We start from the raw sequence: 19567 nt of genomic DNA, 5'->3' as shown, positions 1-19567 counted from the left end.
ATCAAAGCACATCCCTTTCGATCCAACAGACGAATGTATTGTAGATGAGACATGAACCAAATGTAGAAGCCAATCAGTAGCACTGGAAACGATTCGCAAAATATTGTTTAGTAGAAGGTACAAGAGAATTTCCAAAGAATGATTATGGAAAAGGCAGGAGAAGCAAGAAAACCGAAGGGCAAGTGATCAAAGAAGAAGCCGCAATTTCTCTCACTAGAGGAGTCCTCCCATCTATTCTCTTGCAATTTACACCAATTTTGGATGAGATGAAAGTGGGTAAGTTGAAGGCTTCCAGCCAAGCTATAAATTGATTTATTACTCTATTATCCAACTGTTTACCATATTTTGACCACTTCTAACAGACTTGACCATTGCTTAGTACTCTTTCCGTCCTTCTATATGATGTTTTTTTATTAAATTTCGCATATTAATAAAAATTTATTATTTAATTGAAATCATAATAATTTTTCAACATTGTCCCTAATAATGTCACAATATTATAGAGGTTGTAGGTAATTCACAAAAGTAATATCTTATGCTTTTTTTTGAGACAAAAGTAAAATTGTTTAATTATTTAAAAATATTATGACATCTCTATATATAGGGATAGAAAGAGTAGGGTCATATTTTAGAATCTTTGGATAGATTCAATCTAGTGCAGAGTTTAATTACTTCATGATCTTTGGCCTCCTGTACTAAGAATGCCAAAATTTGAAGCAACTTAAACTCATCCACGACTTGCTCTCAGCATAAGCCATAGTAAAGCTAATTTTTTATCCCTTGACCTTGAGAAGTGAAAAATGGATTGAAAATTACAAACACATCCTCCTTCTAAGATGGGTTTCTCCACTAACATTCTCTCATTCTCATATATCTGCTTTTGTGTGCCTGTTTAGCCACTATTCGCTTGCCCTCCTCCCTCCAGCATCTAGGATTTGGTTTACATATTTTTTTTTTTCGTGGGCACACTAGATATCTCATTTACAAGTTATTGTTGGTTCCATAGTCGATTTATTTGAAATTTATTGTACGTTAGCTGAAAATGATCTGGCTGAGAAGAACCACGTCCATGATAATTGCAATGAAGAAATGCATTGCAACACTTCGATCAAAAGCTAGACCGAAATAAAGTTTTAAAATAAGGCCGCCAAAACCTATAGAACTGAACAAAAGCGATTTTCAGGCAAGAATCAGGCACCGAAACAGCTACCATGATGATGCAATTTTCTCTTTTGTTTGTACAAGCATATGCATAAACATTTCAGCAAGACGGAATGACGTATAATTGCCACGCTTGGAAGACGAATATAAGAACATTAATTTTTCAATATATTACATAAAATTATTCATTTTTAACTATCATTGCTACAATCAAATCTATAGCAATGCCTTTTTCTTTCTCTCTTTTTTAAATACTAGCATATGCATAACCGTTTCACTGCGAAGGAATGAGTAATGACATCACTAATCTTATCATTTTTTTGGGGGACCAAAATCATGTCTTTGAACCTGCAAATTAAAGGCAATAACTGACCGGATGATTCATTAAGTCACGTACAGAGATTGCAATATACCTAATTCAGCCATACATAGGAATTGAGATATCATGTTCCTTACTCATCAAGAAAGAGAAGACCCTAAATACCATAAACATGACAGAGGATTTGGACAGTCGACCAGTCTACTTTATGAAGGTAACCATGATGCTGATTCTAGAGCCCAGCATTAGAGGGGCTCATGATTTTCAAAGCATTCCAAAATCTCCACTCTAATCCTGCCAAAAGAACAATGAGAATATTGTAAACACCAATTGCCATATTTACTAGCACAAAATAGAAGAAGGTAGTTTAAAAAAAAAAAAAAAAGGGTTGAAGATCATTTTTGCCCCAAACTCAACTATGAGTCAATTCTGTCTCTTAACATTAAATATTTCCTTTTTTATCACTACTATTTTCTTACTATCTCTTCACCACTAGTGAGCCCCACATTACATTTTTAATATTTTTTATTATAAAATATTTGACTTAAAGATGCCTATTGACCCTTTGGGTAAAAGTTGAGAAGCAAAAATAACTCTTAATCCAATAAAAAAATATTAAAAACAGTGGGACTCACTAATGACAAATGTACATTAGGCATTTTTAATGATAGGGTGATGATAGAAAAAATCTTTAACGTTGAAAGACAGAATTAACCCATAGTTAAGATTAGAGTGCCCAGTGACCCTTCAGATAAAGTTAAAAGGCAAAATATAACCCTTAACCCTAAAAAAGGGGAGGGTGGGGGAGTGATGTGGAAATTGAAACACAATCTGCTAGGGTACTGGCAAAGTGAACCATGTATAGGACAAACATTTGTCAACATAATTTTTTGATATCGGAACAGATCAAAATTAGTATAAAACTGGAGTAATACTAAGAAATTTTCGTTGTTCTACATTTAAGCTAAAGCTTAAGTTCACACGTCAATTAGGATTGGTTCCTTTGACGTCAAGCTTCATTGACACAAAGGGTCTTTGGTCAATTCTCATTTGATCCCTTCAGAAAATATCTCCATCTCGTGCAAGAAACACAAGCCCTCAACGAATGACATTTGAATCATGACAATCAATATGTCCGCTCCAGCGAGAAATCATTTGCTCCTAACAAGGAGGCTCAAAAAATAGTTCCTGTCTGTACACCAACTTTGTACCATCTGTTACTCCATTCGCTCATCATATTTGTTTGCCAACAGGGTGGTTCCCATGTTTCTTGGCACTTAAATTTTCTCAGAAGAAATATGGGATCATTATTGTTGGAAATTTGGGGCATGTTTGAATATGTTTGTTTAATAAATTAACTTACAATAATCAATGTATCATTTTCAATAATATAGTATAAAATTTATAAAAAGTCACAATGTTAATGAGCCATGAAAAGTGCACAATTCACCTCAAATTTCTTGCAGAGTATGGGGCCCATAATGAAGTTATTTTACACACCTTAAATCAGGTTCTTTTTTTTTTGGGGGGGGGGGGTGGTGGGGGCATCTACCTAAAATGAAGAGTTAGTTTTCAACCTCAACTTCCCTTTTGTGCTTTAAAATTTTCCCAGAGATATGGTCAAATTAGATGCTAAACTATTGCCGCAAGGAAAGACTAGTAAAATTGGAACTATGCAAACCATCAACAATTTGTAAAGTTCACCTCTGAAATTTAATGAGGACGACTCAACAAACATAATCACAGGGTGTGTGACAAGTGCAGCAACAAAATTGTGCCGGAAATGCTAAGTTTCAAGGTTTTACTTTTTATCAATTTACAGGTTACACTATAATAGACCAGGGTCACGGCATGTGCAATCCAAATGCAAACAGACAAGCACTCTCCAGGGTACTCTGAATTATGCCTTGTAGTTTGGTCCAAAACCCATTCAAACTCCTATGGCATAAAGTGTCACTCAACTCCCCATGCTATTTGCTCAACAACCATTTAATGTGGTATTCTCCACGCAAATTTAATAAAAATAATCACATGAATGGTAATGTATTGAGTAAAATTTCTATCAATTGGTCCCTCATGGAAAGCCGACATCGTAGCAGCCACACTCCATGGCAACTAACTCAATCATCTGCCAGTTAAAACCTTTCATGGGTAGCCCTTTCAAGAACCACCAAAAACCTGGCTCTAATACCAAGTGATAGATACCTAAATGGGATAGGGAACCCTATCTTAAAAGTCAGTTGTTGAAGTTCCACTTAAATATCCTATTAAGCATCCCATGCTACTCAATGTGAGACTTGGTATCTCGTACTAACAAGTTTACATCAAACCCATGACCACTTTTGGAGAAGCTGAAATAGTTCTATCCTGTGCGGCAGTAGATAAGGGTCCAGAAAAAGTTCTGGCAAGTTGCAATTGCAACATAGAAGGCTTTAGGAGTTATGTATCTAGAGTATACACTGATTTGCCATAATTGTACAGAAGAGAAGTTCTACTACCAAGGGTTACCAAAGGTGGTAAGAGTAGGGTGAAATGTGGATAGAAATCAAGGGTTCAAACTCTCTTGACGTAAACAGGAAGTTCTGAAGTTTCAAAACTGGATCATTTTATATTCTTACATTTAAGCACCTAGAACGTGACACAAATGAGTCGCAGCTGTGTGAGATTCGTATCCCATCTCTACACTCATTGCCTTTTTCCCATCTCTCTCTTCGAATAAGTTAAATACATTCAACTATATGAATGATATTTAGATTGGCGAAAGTAAAAGATGAATGATATAAGCTATGCACTAAAAAGATCATAAGAAGAAAAATGACACAACTGACTATGTATGTTAGGTGGAACTTAATATATTGATACCTGTTCCATGGGAGCAGAATCAGCATTCCCCTGCTCTTCTGTACCGTTAGGTCCATCTTGCTTTTCTTCAACATTATTTGATATTACATTTTCATCCAAGCTTCTGAAATCTTCTGGAAGCTGACCCGACTTTAGTGCCTGCAGACACAAATCCTGTTATGTCTACTAACTTGGTACCTATCACTTTCATATTATAATATGTAAAAAACTCCCATTGATGAAGACTGGAGGACTTCTAGGTTATAGGATAAGATATCTTAAGAATCCATGACATGGGTCGATATATATTGTGAAATCTTCAGAACCAGTTTTCCATTTCATTCATGCAAACAGTACAATTTAAATAGGACTGGGTCAATAGTGACAGGAAGACTATTCTCCTGAAAATCATGCTAAAGATTGAAAGTAGAAGATACCCAATTATCCGATACAATCAAAAAACAAAAAAGATATGGGTAAAAACAGAACAGTGTAAAGAACTGAGCAAATAATAATAGAAACAGAAATAAAGAGTTGATCCAGTAAATGGGTATTGGGCTCAGCCAATTCCAACACTCCCCTCAAGTTGGAGAACAGGTGTTTATCATTCTCAGCTTGCAGTTCAATTTCTCAAACCTGATTCTCAGCAATGCTTTGATCAATACATCACAACATGTGCATTTGATGAAGTGTGTAAAATCTGATGAGAATAAGAGGCTAGTGAGAATGTAACTAGAGAAGAAAAGCATTTTGTATTCTTGAAACAGAAACCAAATATACAAGGCCATTTATAGCCAACCGCCACGTGGAGTAATAAATACACTCAACTACCACCTTACAATAATTATAAAAGGAGATCAATTATCAACTAAATTAACATTAGTCAACACTCCCCCTCAGCTTCACTACTAGTTAAGCCAAATTGCTGCACAATACTGCTAAAATGTCCAAACCAAGCTCTTGAAGACTGTTTAAATCCATAAATAAAGCAATTTAACTTGCACACTAATTCGACTTCTTCTTCAAGGTTACCATGAAGGGACACATTTTTAATATCAAGTTGGTAGAGAGGCCAATGTTTTAATAGCAGCAATAGATTATAACACAGATGATGGCAATTTTAGCCATGGGAGAAAAGGTATCACCATAATCTAAGCCAAAAATCTATATGTAACCTTTGGCAACAAGCCATGCTTTGAAATGATCAATATTTCTATCAGGACCAATCTTAACAGTGTAAACCCATTGACAACCAACCACAAATTTTCCAGAAGGTAGATGGAGAAGTTCCCAAGTGCCATAGGATTGGATGGATTTTATTTCATCAATCAAGCTCGTCTCCACCCAAGGTGACATGTGGAATAGATATATAGGGCTAACAAGAAACAAAGGCATAACCAGATGATGAAAGATGACGGTAACTTACAAAATTGAAAATGAGATGGGCTATACAAGTAGCACAAGTACCTTTTGAAGAAGTAATAGGGAAATCATCATTTAGAAAAAGGAGTGGAGCCAAGGGAGGCATAGAAATCAAGCATGAATCATGAGGAACATCTATAGTATTTAGGAGCATATGAATTTTTGTTGGACCAAAGGATATATTTAAGATGTCAGAGGAGGGATCATGGGTATGAACCCTCTTGCACTTTTGAGGAGTGCATTTAATATGGTTAAATGTGAAGAGAGTAGAAAGCAGTTGGTGCAGGCTCATGTATCACAATAAGATGCTTTAGCACTCGTAGCTAGAGGAGGACAACCACTTGATAAAAGCATAAGGATCACAAGAATCATAACCTAAGTGGACCCACCACTAGAAATTGTAGATAGTGCCCTCATTGCACCTATTGCAATAAGCTTGGTCATGCCCAAGACAAGTGCTATTCCTTAGCTGGTCGCCAAAAAACAACCAATATACTTTAAAGTGAGAATATTGATGCCTCTCAAGGTGATAATTCCTCCTAAATCACCGAATCAGGATATGACCATAGAGCTTTCTGGCAATACCAAGCAACCCAGTACCTTGCCATTAGCTTCGTTTCATATATGGTGTTGAAAGATGATAGAGGAAAATATTCTTTGACCTTATTTTTATTTATGGTAATTGGTGTTTATATACACCTAATTGAGGCAACAAGCCTGCCTCTTGAGGAAAATCTAAGTTAAATCTACATATAAGTCTACTTGTTGCCAAAGTTTCACAAAGGTGCTGCAATAATAAGTAACGCTTTTGTATCCATGCTTTCAAGCATCCTTTTTACTTGGAAAAAGCAGCAATATTTTCCATCACTAGAAGGTTGACTTGGTCCTAGATCTCTTGTGCAATGGTGGCCAACAAATAACCTTCATTGATGTCCAAGTGATAGAATTCACCAAGACATTACCATATTGTTTTCAATAACCCAAGTATCATATCTCAGAGGGAAAACGACATGTAAGGATCCTCTAAGAACATCAATAACACTTGCAAATCTTAAAATTTAGAAATTTCCCCCAAAAAACCATGTTTGATAGGGGTAGAAGAGAAATAGAGAGAAAATAGAAATACTCACTCCAACGCATTACATCCTTAGGACCCTATTTATAGAGAATATAACCAAATACCCAAACTATCCTTATATCCCTAATTCCCCAAATTGTCCCAATTATTCCTAATTCCCATGTATCAATACTCCCCCTAATAAGAGATTGTTGTCCTCAAGGATCAATACAAAAGCAAAAAGTAAAACATATATCTAAAAAAGACTTTTTTCCTCCCTATAAACTAGACCAAAAGTTACTACAGCTTGGTTAAAAAAATTGAAAACAAAATTAATGGACATCAAAAGCCTAGACTTTCTACAATAGTCCTTCAATCCAAAAGCCCATTATGGAAATCCATGAGGACCCACATGGCACCCATTGTTGAAACTCAAGGCATTATACATCCAACAGCTCCAATTTCATTCCCCACTTCCATCCAAAGGCTTTAGGGCTCATAACATGAGAAGCCCAAATCTCATCCAAATAAGGGCTAGTAGCACTTTTAATAAGCCCATGTCCAATATAGTTCTGATGATTAGCACAGGAATCACACTTAAGGAACACTTGGTCTTGCATAATGCTAGAGACGCAAAACCCATTGACCCTTGGAGCAAACCTTGCTGTTGTAGAAGCATGTCTGCACCATTAGAGAAAATTCAACAACCTCCAACAAAAACCGAAAACCCGCTATATATTTGCTAACACCACTCAACTTGATGCCTCCAAAAATGAAGTTTCCCCAACCCGATTCACCTCTAGGTTATCCTTTGCATTCCTCCATTATTATTCTGCTTTTATCTTTACGGTCAGAAATCCTTTGGCAAGCAGATGGAGCAATCATCTTCAGCAAGTGGTATGAAGGTATTCCAAGAGTTTGGTGCATCCCGTTCTTTCCTCAATGAATGGAAGCTTTTTGAACAAAGTGCTAAGATGGATGAAACACTAAGAGGCTGTTGTAGATAGAGGAAGCCTTCATTGATGAGATTTGTGGATGGAAGACGCATGAAATTGAAGACACATCGTAGAGGAGAAATGCTATTGAGGGATAAATTTTTGAGAATATGTTTGGGCCACTATCATCTTGCAAAAATGTCGTGGCCAATGCTTGGAGTAATAGCAACAACAGTGAAAATCAAGCAAGGAAAGTTGTGTTTCTTGTGCTTCAATGGCCGTGAAAGATCCTAAGCCATTGTCACTAATATTGGAGGTCTCATCAAGCTTCAATGTGTTGAGCATCGCATTGACTTCCTCTTCATAGTCAATCCAGCAACTTTGTTTTGGCATCACTTCTATAATCCCTAGATCTTGATTCGCTCCAATCTCCTCATAATTCTCATTTTTTCTTCATCTTTGTCAATGTCGTTCATTTCTGCCATTGTTTTTGTGTCAATGTTACTATGCTATTACTGATCCTGTCATTATTCAAGTTAGTTATATCTATTGTACCATCATTCTTCATGTCTTGCATCCCCTTCTGGCCATACTTCCCCTAGAGATACACAATATATACTGCACTACCAGGATTGAAGCCTCAAAGAAATCTTTCAAGTTCTAGCTTAAGTTCGTTGATGAAGACCTTGATGGTAATGGAATGTCGAAGGCATGCATACAGTAAGATTTCTTCAAATTACAGCATGAAATTGTTCACAGTTGAAACATGTTTCAGTTATTCCTAACTCTGACTGCTATGAGGATCATTTTTTTAGTGACTAAAGGCTAAGGAGGAATAGTTGTAGTAGAGGCAGAAGTCGTAAACCGTCAAAGGAGGAGGTTTACGTGGTGGCATGTTAAATGGCTCACTTATAGCGACCATAGGAAGGTGCAGACATTGGTTGGCAACCACAAAACCAAGGCAAGAGTGAGTTCATCTATTTGGAAAGTTGAGACATGGTTTGCTTAATCTCAATAAAGTCATGAGTGTGCTGGTCCAATGTGATAGATACCAAGATAGGTAGAGAGAAATAAGGAATATAAATCTCTATTAACATATGAAATAAGAATCTAACTTCATAATATTAATAAGAGAACATAGAATTGATAGAAGTAAATAGAAGAAATAAATATATCAAGATGATATAAAACAAGAATCTCATTTTATATTTCTCTCAATAACCACACTTGGAAGAATCTCCAAAAGGCCAAAAGTCTCAAGTTTGTTTTATTCATGATATGCCTGCTTCTAAGTTGCTAAGCATATTTATAATGCTAAATACAATCTAAAATAATGAATAAAATGTAGATAACTAGATAATTAAATAAAATTGAATAAAATCTCCTAAAATCTATATCTATATAAAATGCTAAATAAAATCTAAAGAATTAAATATCTAAATAAAATCTAAATAACTAAATTTCTGGATAAATATATAGATATCTAAATAAATATCTAAATATCTATATAAAATCTAGATAACTAAATACCTAAATAAAATCTAAACAATATTGTTAAATAGAAAATATCTAAAATAAACTAAAAATAATATTTATTCATAATATCTATCTTCCCAGATCACCCATTATCTCGAAAATCTATCAATACTCCCCCCTTGAAAATTCACCTTGTCCTCAAGGCAAGACATAGGCAATAGCTTTCTTGTGTATGTGGAGGTTGAGATGAGAGTAATAGATAAATAGCAACATCTCCAATCTGGATTCCAAAAGGTCAAACAAGAGGCTGCATGGGAACTTCAAGGATGCATTTAGACCTACTGTCCACCAAGTTAAGGACTTGGCATTCAAAGAAGCTCCTTTGAAGCTTCATTGTAGATATGTTGTTGCTATCCAGAATAGCATTGAGGGACATTTCAACCTCGCTAGGTTCCATCTCCATGGTTTTGTCCTCTTCAAGGGAAGGAACAATTTCTTTGCCCTCCTCTGTAATTTCCAGTGACAAAAAAGATCCCTTCCAGTGATGCCCAAGTTTGATAGTCTCACCACACCTAAAACACAGTCCCATCTCTTGTTGTTGCTGCTGTTTGGCTTCCATGGAAGCCATTCTAGATAGTGGCTTGTGAGGAAACGAGGTTGAAGTTTCTAGTCGAAGGGAGTTTGAAGTCAATGCTGATGTCTCTTTGAAGTCATGTGCTGTTTGATAAGGGACTGAAGGAAACAAAGGCTTAGTTTGGTTCCGCTGGGCAATTTTGAGCCCATAAGAGTTTCGGGCTTTTAACTCATATTCAAGAGCCAAATTAACAGCCCGGTAAACTGTCTTAGGTTTATGAATCCGAGCATCAGATTTGAGCTTTCTCCTTGAGGCCTTTGATGAAGACTCCCAAGAGGCAATGTTCCAGCCAATTCTTCACACAAGCAGAGCACCTAGCAAATTCCAAATGATACTCCTGCACAGAACCAGTTTGCTTGATGCTACATAAGAACGCATATGGGTTTTGATATTCTAGAGGCCCATGATTTTCTAGTAACACCTTCACTAATTCCTCCTAATAGAGGATTGTACGTTCCATGTTAATAGAAGTGAAGAAATCATGAGTATCTCCCTCTAAATGCCTCAATGCAATATCCACTTTGAAGTCTTCAGAAGTATGATAATATCGAAATAATTTTCTGCCTCTAAAATCCATGGTTGTGGATCTCCACCATTATACTTGGGAAAATGTGCTCTAGAAGATGGATGATAATAGGATGGGATGGGTAGTAAAAATGTGGGTTTGTGAAAAAAGCGTCTGGAATAAGTAGGTATCATCTTTGGATCGAACGGCTCTAATACCAAATGATAGGTTCCAAGATAGGTAGAGAGAAATAAGGAACATAAATCTCTATTAACATATGAAATCAGAATCTAACTTCATAATATTAATAAGAAGACATAGAACTAATAGAAGTAAATAGAAGAAATAAATCTATCAAAATGATATAAAACAAGAATATCATTCTATACTTCTCTTAATAACCACGCTTAGGAGAATTTCCAAAGGGCCAAAAGTCTCAAAAGTTTGTTTTATTCATGATATGCCCACTTCTGAGTTGCTAAGCATATTTGTAATGCTAAATACAATCTAAAATAATGAATAAAATCTCCTAAAATCTATATCTATATAAAATACTAAATAAAATCTAAAGAACCAAAATATCTAAATAAAATCTAAGTAACTAGATATCTGGATAAATATATAAATATCTAAACAAATATCTAAATATCTATATAAAATCTAGATAACTAAATACCTAAATAAAATCTAAACAATATTAATAAATAGAAAATATCTAAAATAAATTAAAAATAATATTTATTCATACTAAATATCTTCCCAGATAACCCATTATCTCAAAACTCTATCACAATATCTACTGTTGCAATGAAGCAAAGTCGATTGCAGCTCTAACGATGGTTGAGGGTACCAATGCATTCATTGGATTGGCTCTTCAGTAGAGCCATGGCTAGAGAGAAGGCTCTCATACCTTTGCTAGAAGCAGGAGAGAAATAGAGAGAGAAAATAAAAATATCATTCACTGCTTCATGCCAACCCATTACATCCTCAAGACCCTATTTATAGAGAATATAACCAAATACCCAAGCTACCACTATATCTCTAATTCCCCTAATTATCCATATTACTCCTAATTCCCGTGTATTAATGGTCCTTGGCTAGAATTAAAATGTTCTTGAATTATTTTTTAAGCACTAATCTTCCATATTTTCAATACTCAATTTTCCAATTTTTGCGGTAGTCATCTAAGATGTTTTCAGTACTTATCTACCATGTTTTCAATATCAAAAATAAGTGTTGAAAACACAAAAGATGTCTATTGAAAACATCTAAGATGATTATTGAAAATATTGAAAACTTGATTATTGAAAATGCTAAAGATGAATATTGAAAATATGGAAAATAAATACTAAGAATATGGAAGATGAGTGTTGAAAAATTTTGATTCCAGCCAAGGACCATGGTCTTTCTTTCTTTCTAATTTTTTTTTTTTTTCATTTCCAAATTTCAAGGTCCTTTACTATCATTAATGTTCATAGAAGGTCATTAAATGTCATTTTCCCGATCTCAGATCTTAGATTGCAGCTAGTTAAGCTACTCCTATAATGTACTTTTCCATTCCCTTTCCACATGAACAAGGAGATCTTTTGGATCCACCACAAATTTTTTGTTCCAATGAGTTTATGTGTAATCATCACTGGTCAGAAGAATACTAGCCCTAATATAATCTCAGGCTTTTCAAGCCCAGCCCTTTTAAGGCCTGCCATTTCAAGGGCCATCCCTATTTCCCACCTCTATGGAAGATTGCCCACACCTAGAGGTGTGACAAAGTTCACACCAAATGCCCTTTAATTGCCTATGAAGGAGAAAGGTAGAAAGCTAGTAATCCAAAGATTTGGGTAAAAACATAACAGTATAAAAACTAACTAAAGAATAATAAAAATAGAGAAACAAAGTTGACCCATAAATGGGTATCAGGATCAACCCATTCCAACATGTGTGTTGATTCTTGATTTTAATATGACTTGATTATGATTTGATTGTAAATAATTAAGATTGATTGTGATTTGCTGTAAATAATTTTGGAGATTATTTATCTAACTATTCATCATAAATACATACATGGTCTTGCATTCTCATAATAAATAAGAGGTTCATGTAAATCAAATTTTATTCTCCCTCTCTTTCTGTACATATCCCAGCTGATTCTTTTTAATTCTCATGATCCAGCTTTTTTTTTTTTTTTGGGTTGCTGTTATCTTATCATTTACCACGTTATCTCATCTTTATTTTCCTTCAATTAGTTCCTTGATTCTAGGCAAATACTAGGGACTGACAGCCTCCAGTCAAGCCTAGTTTTCTATTTGTGCTACACCCGTTGAGAATGAAAATATATATATATATATATATATTGAATTTGCCTGGAAATTTTCATTATGAATGTATGATGCAACTATTATGGGAGAGCACCTGCAAGATCATCTCACTTGAAATAGGTTTTTAGCAATCATTCTATTTTCATGTTAATGTGGTAATGTACATCTCAAGAACAACTATAAGAATAAAATTCATTACGTAAGATTCTGTATTTACATAAAAATGATCTAGAAAAGCAAGCACCTTTTCAAGTCTTGCAACCTCTTCAAGCGTTTGTGAATTCACAATGGCAGCCTGCATACAAGAGAAGCACAAGAAACCGCATTTAGCAAAAATCAGCAACTTGAGACAAAACCATAATAAAGAGATGGAAGTTCTATAGCTCACAAAGAGGGCCAATCAAATGGGGAGTTTAAATGTCTAACATAAGTTAAAATTATTATTTTTTTAACAAACAAAAAAAAAAAGGATTCTTCAAAGTCTCATATGCAGGTACATTGAAAGCCTTTGTCATGTATTATTATATTGTATAGTTGAGATTTGACAACAAGCTTAGTTTAATCACTTGAAAAATTATTGGACGTCTTTGCTCATCAACGCAATGTCCCCTTAGATTAAACACAGCTTTATGTATTTACCTACTACACAGGACATGTCAGAGGCTGTTCGTGATTCAGAACCAAGATTTGGCAATTGAAACAGGGAACCCTAGATGTAACTGACTATTGGTTAGAAGTCATTGCTCTCTGGCAAGAGTTACACCTTAAAACAGAGGAGTGCCGCACAATTGGGCTTTTGGGCCCTAACCCCTAATTTGTTTACCTAGGTTTCTTATTCCCTTTTTGTCACTGATTTTCCTTTTCTGTTCAGATCTGATTTTGATTTCTATTGGATTTTTATTATTCCTAGTATCTCAGCAGAATCCTCTCAATATGATTGAGAGTTTGTATATATAAAACCTAAAGCTAATCAGTGAATAAATCATGTTTCACAACATCACAGAATTCGTCACGGTATCAAAGCAACCATTACAAAGTTCAAGTTTGGCCTGAACACTAAAGGTCAAGGTGATCAGAGGGTGCTGACAGCCAATAAACCAAGTTTGTTGGGGCTACAAACGTCATGGCACCAAGTGCCACCTAATAAACTTTCTTGGGATGAAAATTGCTAGATCAAAAAAGCGCATTTCAATCGCCCATAGGAAAAGTAAATTTACTTGAAGAAACAGAAATGTTCGGAGATAGAGTATAGACCATCAACAACTAGTATGGATTCTTCCATTTATCTAGCACAGGTGCAGGACAGGGTCCTATTAGACGCTGAGAGATACAAGAGGCTTGTTGGAAAACTCATCTACCTATCCCATACAAGACCTAATATAAGCTATTCAATGGGTGTAGCTAGTCAATTTGCAACACAACCACAAGAGAAGCACATGGAAGCAAAACATACAATTCAAAGATATTCAAAAATGACACCTGGAAGAGGACTCTTCTTTGCAAAAGGAGACTCTAGAGAAGTAGTGGTATACACTAATGTAGACTATGGAAGATCTCTTGCTGATTGAAGATCAAACTCTGGTTATTTCACCTTTGTGTGGGGAAATTTAGTGACATGGAAAAGCAGGAAGTAAACCGTAGTGTCTAGAACTAGGGCAGAATCAAAGCTTAGAGCCCAGGCACATGGAATATGTGAAGGAATGTGGTTCATACGAGTGTTGAAAGAGTTGAAGATTGAAGTTACTTCACCCATCAAAGTGTGGTGTGATAGTATGGCTGCTTTCCAAATGGTCTAGAATTCTATTCATCACGACCAAGCTAAACATGTGAATATTAATAGGCATTTCATCAAGGAGAAAATGGAATCAAAGGCAACAGACCTAGCCAACATGTGTTCTAACTCTCAAGTTGCTAATGTCCTCACTCCTCACAAAACCATTAGGCTGGGACAAATTTGGAAAACTTCATATGCAAGCTAGGAATGACGGATATCTATTTGCCAGCTTGAGTGGTTGTGTTAGTGCACCACATCCTATTGGACTTTTGGGCCCAAAACTCTGGTTTTAGTGCTTAGGTATCTTATTCCCTATCTGCTGCTAATTTTCTTTTTCTGTTCATATCTGATTCTGATTTCTTTTTGGTCTTTATTATTCCTAGTATCTCAGCAGAATCCTATCTATAAAATCCTATTTCTGTTCAGTGAAAAAGTCATCTTTTACGGTGATAGAACCCAACCCAAAAATTAAATGCACAACAACAGAAAACTATAAAACAAGCAATTAATGAGGGAAATGCTGAGGTTTTGCTATTAATGACTGAATAACCAAATCAGTGTTACAAAATGACTTTTTCTGATTCTGGCCAAAACCCTATTCCCTAATCAGTATTAAGAATACAAGAACACAATGCTGAAACAGCCCCTTGCTGGTTTTCGAGAGACCAAGACTCTCCTCACTTGTGTCTTCACCCTAAAACATTCTGAATGAGTCCCTCCCAAAACAAAGTAAAATATTAAAGCAACCCAAAAGTAACTCTAGCTTCTACGCTGAGTCTATAGCCACTCTACAAGCATCATTACTTACTTCCCATTATCAGGACCCTTAGTACAATAACCTTAAACTGCTGGATCTTTCCTCTCTGACCCTTGTCTCCCCCTCAATTTCTTCTCATATGTTTTAATAAATTTTCCAACTCTATCATACGGCATCATAGAATTTAATTTTAATACACTATATATATATATATTATTATTATTATTAACAACTTGTTAGGGTTTTCCTTAAATCTAGTATCTCAAATTCAAATTTCCGAAACATTATCTTAAATTTTAAGGGGCAGTTTAGCCCATTGATTAATATTATCTTATAGGTTCTAGTTTCTTCTACATCAATTATCTTTACTGGCACTATTGGTCCCACATTACAATGCTTTATAAAGACACTTTCCCATGAGGCTTTTAAAAGAGAGTTAATTGGATGCATTTCATATGAATTAAATAAATTGGTAATAGATTTACAGTGACAAGTATTACTTATAACAACTTCGTACCTTAATTCATCAAAAGACAGTTTTGACAAAACAGGTATTTCTAATACCTGTTATTATAACATGATTCATTTTTATTATCTTCATAGTGAAAAGCATACTTATTTGTTTAGTTATCACTAGTTTACCACATCTAACACTGTATCATACCTCTTTATCGTACAATTCAATTTTCTTCAGACACTAATTACTTGTCAACCTAAGGAACCCCAAATAACAGCTTTTAAGGCAGAGTATTTCTTGTTGAAGTCATTAAATCGTTTCATAATAAACAAGGTTAAATCCCTTTCTTCCCCAACTGCAGTACTAACTCTCAGCAATATCTATCAAATGACCATGGCTTGGACTAAAGAGCAAATGGGAAATAGAAAAATATGAAAGAAAGCTCCAGCTTAAGACATCCTAAAAACAAACGGTCAACCATTCATGTCTTTAATGTCATAAATCATGCAAGTAGCATGAGCAATCTTTTCCCTTTTGCTAAACACCTCAGCAGCTGCGGTAGTTTTCAGCAAAAGAACCTAAAGTAATCTTAATTAGTTACCCCTCAACTATTTATTGAAAGCTCTACCATTTTCATGCCTCACCTCCCTCTATTATGTGTTTTAGAGGGCTATTTAATACACACAAAGGGGGAGAAGGGAAAAGAATTAGAGAAGACATATGCCCAGATAGAAGTGCCTCAAGAAGAAGAAGAAGAAGAAGAAATATGCTAAAACCTCATATATGAAGAAGAAACAAAAACTTATAGCCAAATCATCTTGGTATACCTTAATTGCAATAATCTGCTCCGGTGTAGGTGCAGCCACTTTGGATGTCTGCTCTTCCTGCGTAACTTCAGAGACATTAGGAGTTTCAACAGGTGAAATCACCTTAGCTGGTATCCTTTGAACTTCTTCTTCTACTTCTTTGGAAGAAAACAAGTTCTTGGCTTCCAACCTCTCCTATTAATTATGAGTTAAATTTAAACAATTGCAAGATAATCGCAGATGAGGAATAATTCAGAATTAAAACTGCATGCAAGAACCTGACATGATTCTCCAATATGAATATCACAATGACTATTTCCAACCAACGTAATAAAACCTTCCCTCCACTTGAATGATATTAAGGCATAATATGTTTGCACTCAGTTTCTGGTTTGGATTTCACGTCAACTAGCCAATCACAACTTTAGTAAATTAAGGGCTGAAGTTGAAAGACAAAGTATATGCTACAGACTACATCAATATAAAATATACTTTTGACACTACTCAGTGCTCAGTGGTAAGCTCTGTGTCACAAGTTCAAAAGGCTGATTTTCTAGAATTTATACATTATGAGAACTTATTGGAACCCATGCTTTACCAAAACAAAAAACAAAAAACAAAAAGGAAAAACGGAGGGGGGGAAAAAGACGTAAAGCCTTACTTTATTTTTAACTTTCTTGAAATCCAAAACTCGAAGGGACTTCAGCTTGTAAATGACGTAAAGCCTGTAATTTGGTTTCTTTGTAATATTGTTATCCAACAAACTAAGGTGCTGGAGCTTTGGAAGGGATGCTAAAGGATCAATCTCCACCAAGTTGACAAGCCTGTTATTTGTAAGAACCAGCGTATGTAATTTTGGCAAGAACTCTGCAAAACAAGTGGCCCAGTAAGCTACAAAACATACTACCTTAATTATTTCTGGCAGAGAACATAAGGCCGGTGACTAAAATTATGCTAAATATAAGAGATGGAGTTCAAAGCAAGAATACCTCCGATGTTAGGATTAATTCTTGTAATTCTATTGTTATTTATGAGTAGGGTACCCAGCCGATTGAGATATGGTAAGTTTTCCAGCTTGACAATCTCATTGTCAGAGAGGTCTATGGTATCAAATTGGTCCTGTGAGAGAGTCAATACAAAGAAATCCCGAAATTTATCCTCATCCAGATATAAATAAACATTCCTACTAAAAAAGGAGAAAAATAAAAGTGGCTTAAGGTACGTCCAACACCAAAGCATACAGGATAAGAGTAAAAGGACAGCGAATGATGTTAAACTTGCACACCTCAGTAGCGCCCAAATTTCGATTACAGCTATCTTGTTCCCTGAACCATAACCAAACTTGTTATCACACTGTAACCACGAGCAACTCATCTCTGAAAGAGAGTGAACAACACTTTACTGGAATCAAGACGAGCACAAGGATAAAGTTTATTAGCATACCTCGCAGATCTAACTCTCGCTCTTTAATGGCATTGAAGAAATGAGGGCTCTTCCAGATTAGGTCGGCAGTAAGCCTCACCATCTCTCTTCTTTCTGCGTATAGGGAAACTTCGAACGCCCAAGGCGAAGTCTGACGAGGAACGGCGCGGTGAAATGCTGCTTGAATGATTATTGATTTTCTGTAGTGTTCTATAGAATGCTTTGGCTAGCCACAAAGGGAAAGGGGAGGCTGCTTGCGCTTGGCGGTTTGTTTAATATTAAGAATTAAAATTAAAAATCAAGTAATTTTTAGATAACTTGCAGGTTTATAAAAAAAAATTACGAAAAATACAATTATTGATCCTCAACTTTTAGCATGTTTTTATATCTCTTATACCTTTTTTAATTGCTCAAGATTTTTTAAGTTTCATCTATAATGTTAATCCTAAATTTTTAAAAATGATCATAAAAAATTAACGATGGCTAACGTATAGATAAATTCTTATTTCTTGTGTTATTTTGTTAAAATTTTAATAAGTGGTAAACACAAATGAGTAGAGGGCAACAAAAAAACACAAAATATTGAATCAGAGTTTTTAGAGAGTTCTTAAAACGTGTAATGGATAAAGATTTAAAAAGAAGACTTAACAACTAAGATAGACAAATAAAAAAGTTAGTGGTCATTTTGGTCATATAGTATCTAACTCATTATAATTTTGTCAACTCAGTAATAAAATTAACAAAGTTAAGTAGACATTAGTAAATTTAATTTGATCAATGACACTAAGAACTAATATTGCAGGCTGTCATGTTCGGAATTTTTTTCATATGCTTATTAATGGAGAATTTAAAAATAATATTTAAATAAAAATATTAGTCAAATATGAAAAATAATTTTCAGAAAATATTGAGAGCAATCATTTGAATAAGGATATTCGTAAGTGATGGGTTAGCAAATAAGGATTTTTTTTTTGGGTATAATGAAAAATTATAATTAGATGGAAAGAAATATTTTAAAAAATTATTTTAATATTATTGATCAGAAAATACCCAAAAGAATTAATTATAAGATTTAGAATATTATAGACTTTTGAAAATACCATCTTTCTTTCTATAAGACTTTATAATATTAAGATATAAGCCTAAGTTGAGCCACTGATTCAAGACTTGTTAATAGAAATGGGTTGGGTTTACTTTATTTTATTCTTTTTCATTTTGGCTCTGTGAGTATGGCTAGGTCGATCTAAAATTTGTGAACACCTGGAACTGACAAAGAAAGGTTAATAAAATGACATCACATCCTTCTTTCTTCATTCCTTGTTGCACAAAGTGAGTGGAGAGAGAGAGGGAGAGAGAGAATGAGCTCTACTTCCATGGAGTTTGAAAAAGTTTAGAGAGAGAAACTTAAACCTAGCTAAACACTATCCATTCGTGCTCAAATCCTACATGTAAAACCAAGATCTGGACCTACTCAACTCGAGCTTTCAATTGAATTTGATGGTTTTGAGAGATTCTTAGTTTTTAAAAGGAGCTTAGGGAAATAAAGTTGAGAAACTCAAGACTAAGGCTTATGAGTCTTAGAAGATAATTGAAAAACATGATTCAAATTTTCTCCCAAGCTCATGAATGCCTATTTTTGAGGTAGAAATAATGATGGCAAGGTACTAAGTTAATACCCTCTTAAGA

At 34.9% G+C, this 19567-nt stretch overlaps 1 protein-coding gene across 1 annotated transcript; it reads right to left on the bottom strand.

The window, feature by feature from the left end:
- Positions 1-1449: 1449 nt before the first annotated feature.
- On the bottom strand, positions 1450-18128 carry LOC129308802 (U2 small nuclear ribonucleoprotein A'). Its single transcript, XM_054950185.1, is given in 9 exon segments — positions 1450-1774; positions 4343-4480; positions 12910-12960; positions 16481-16654; positions 17121-17326; positions 17449-17578; positions 17745-17764; positions 17767-17784; positions 17903-18128. Coding segments are annotated over 9 exon segments (825 nt in total). The 5' UTR covers positions 17985-18128; the 3' UTR covers positions 1450-1768.
- Positions 18129-19567: the final 1439 nt, after the last annotated feature.

This window comes from Prosopis cineraria, unplaced genomic scaffold (genome assembly GCF_029017545.1).
Source record: "Prosopis cineraria cultivar Desert tree isolate PC_DT_omini unplaced genomic scaffold, ASM2901754v1 PC4, whole genome shotgun sequence".
Lineage (NCBI taxonomy): Eukaryota > Viridiplantae > Streptophyta > Magnoliopsida > Fabales > Fabaceae > Prosopis > Prosopis cineraria.
Note: the sequence above shows the minus strand (reverse complement) of the source record. Positions and strands in the feature narration are given on the sequence as shown.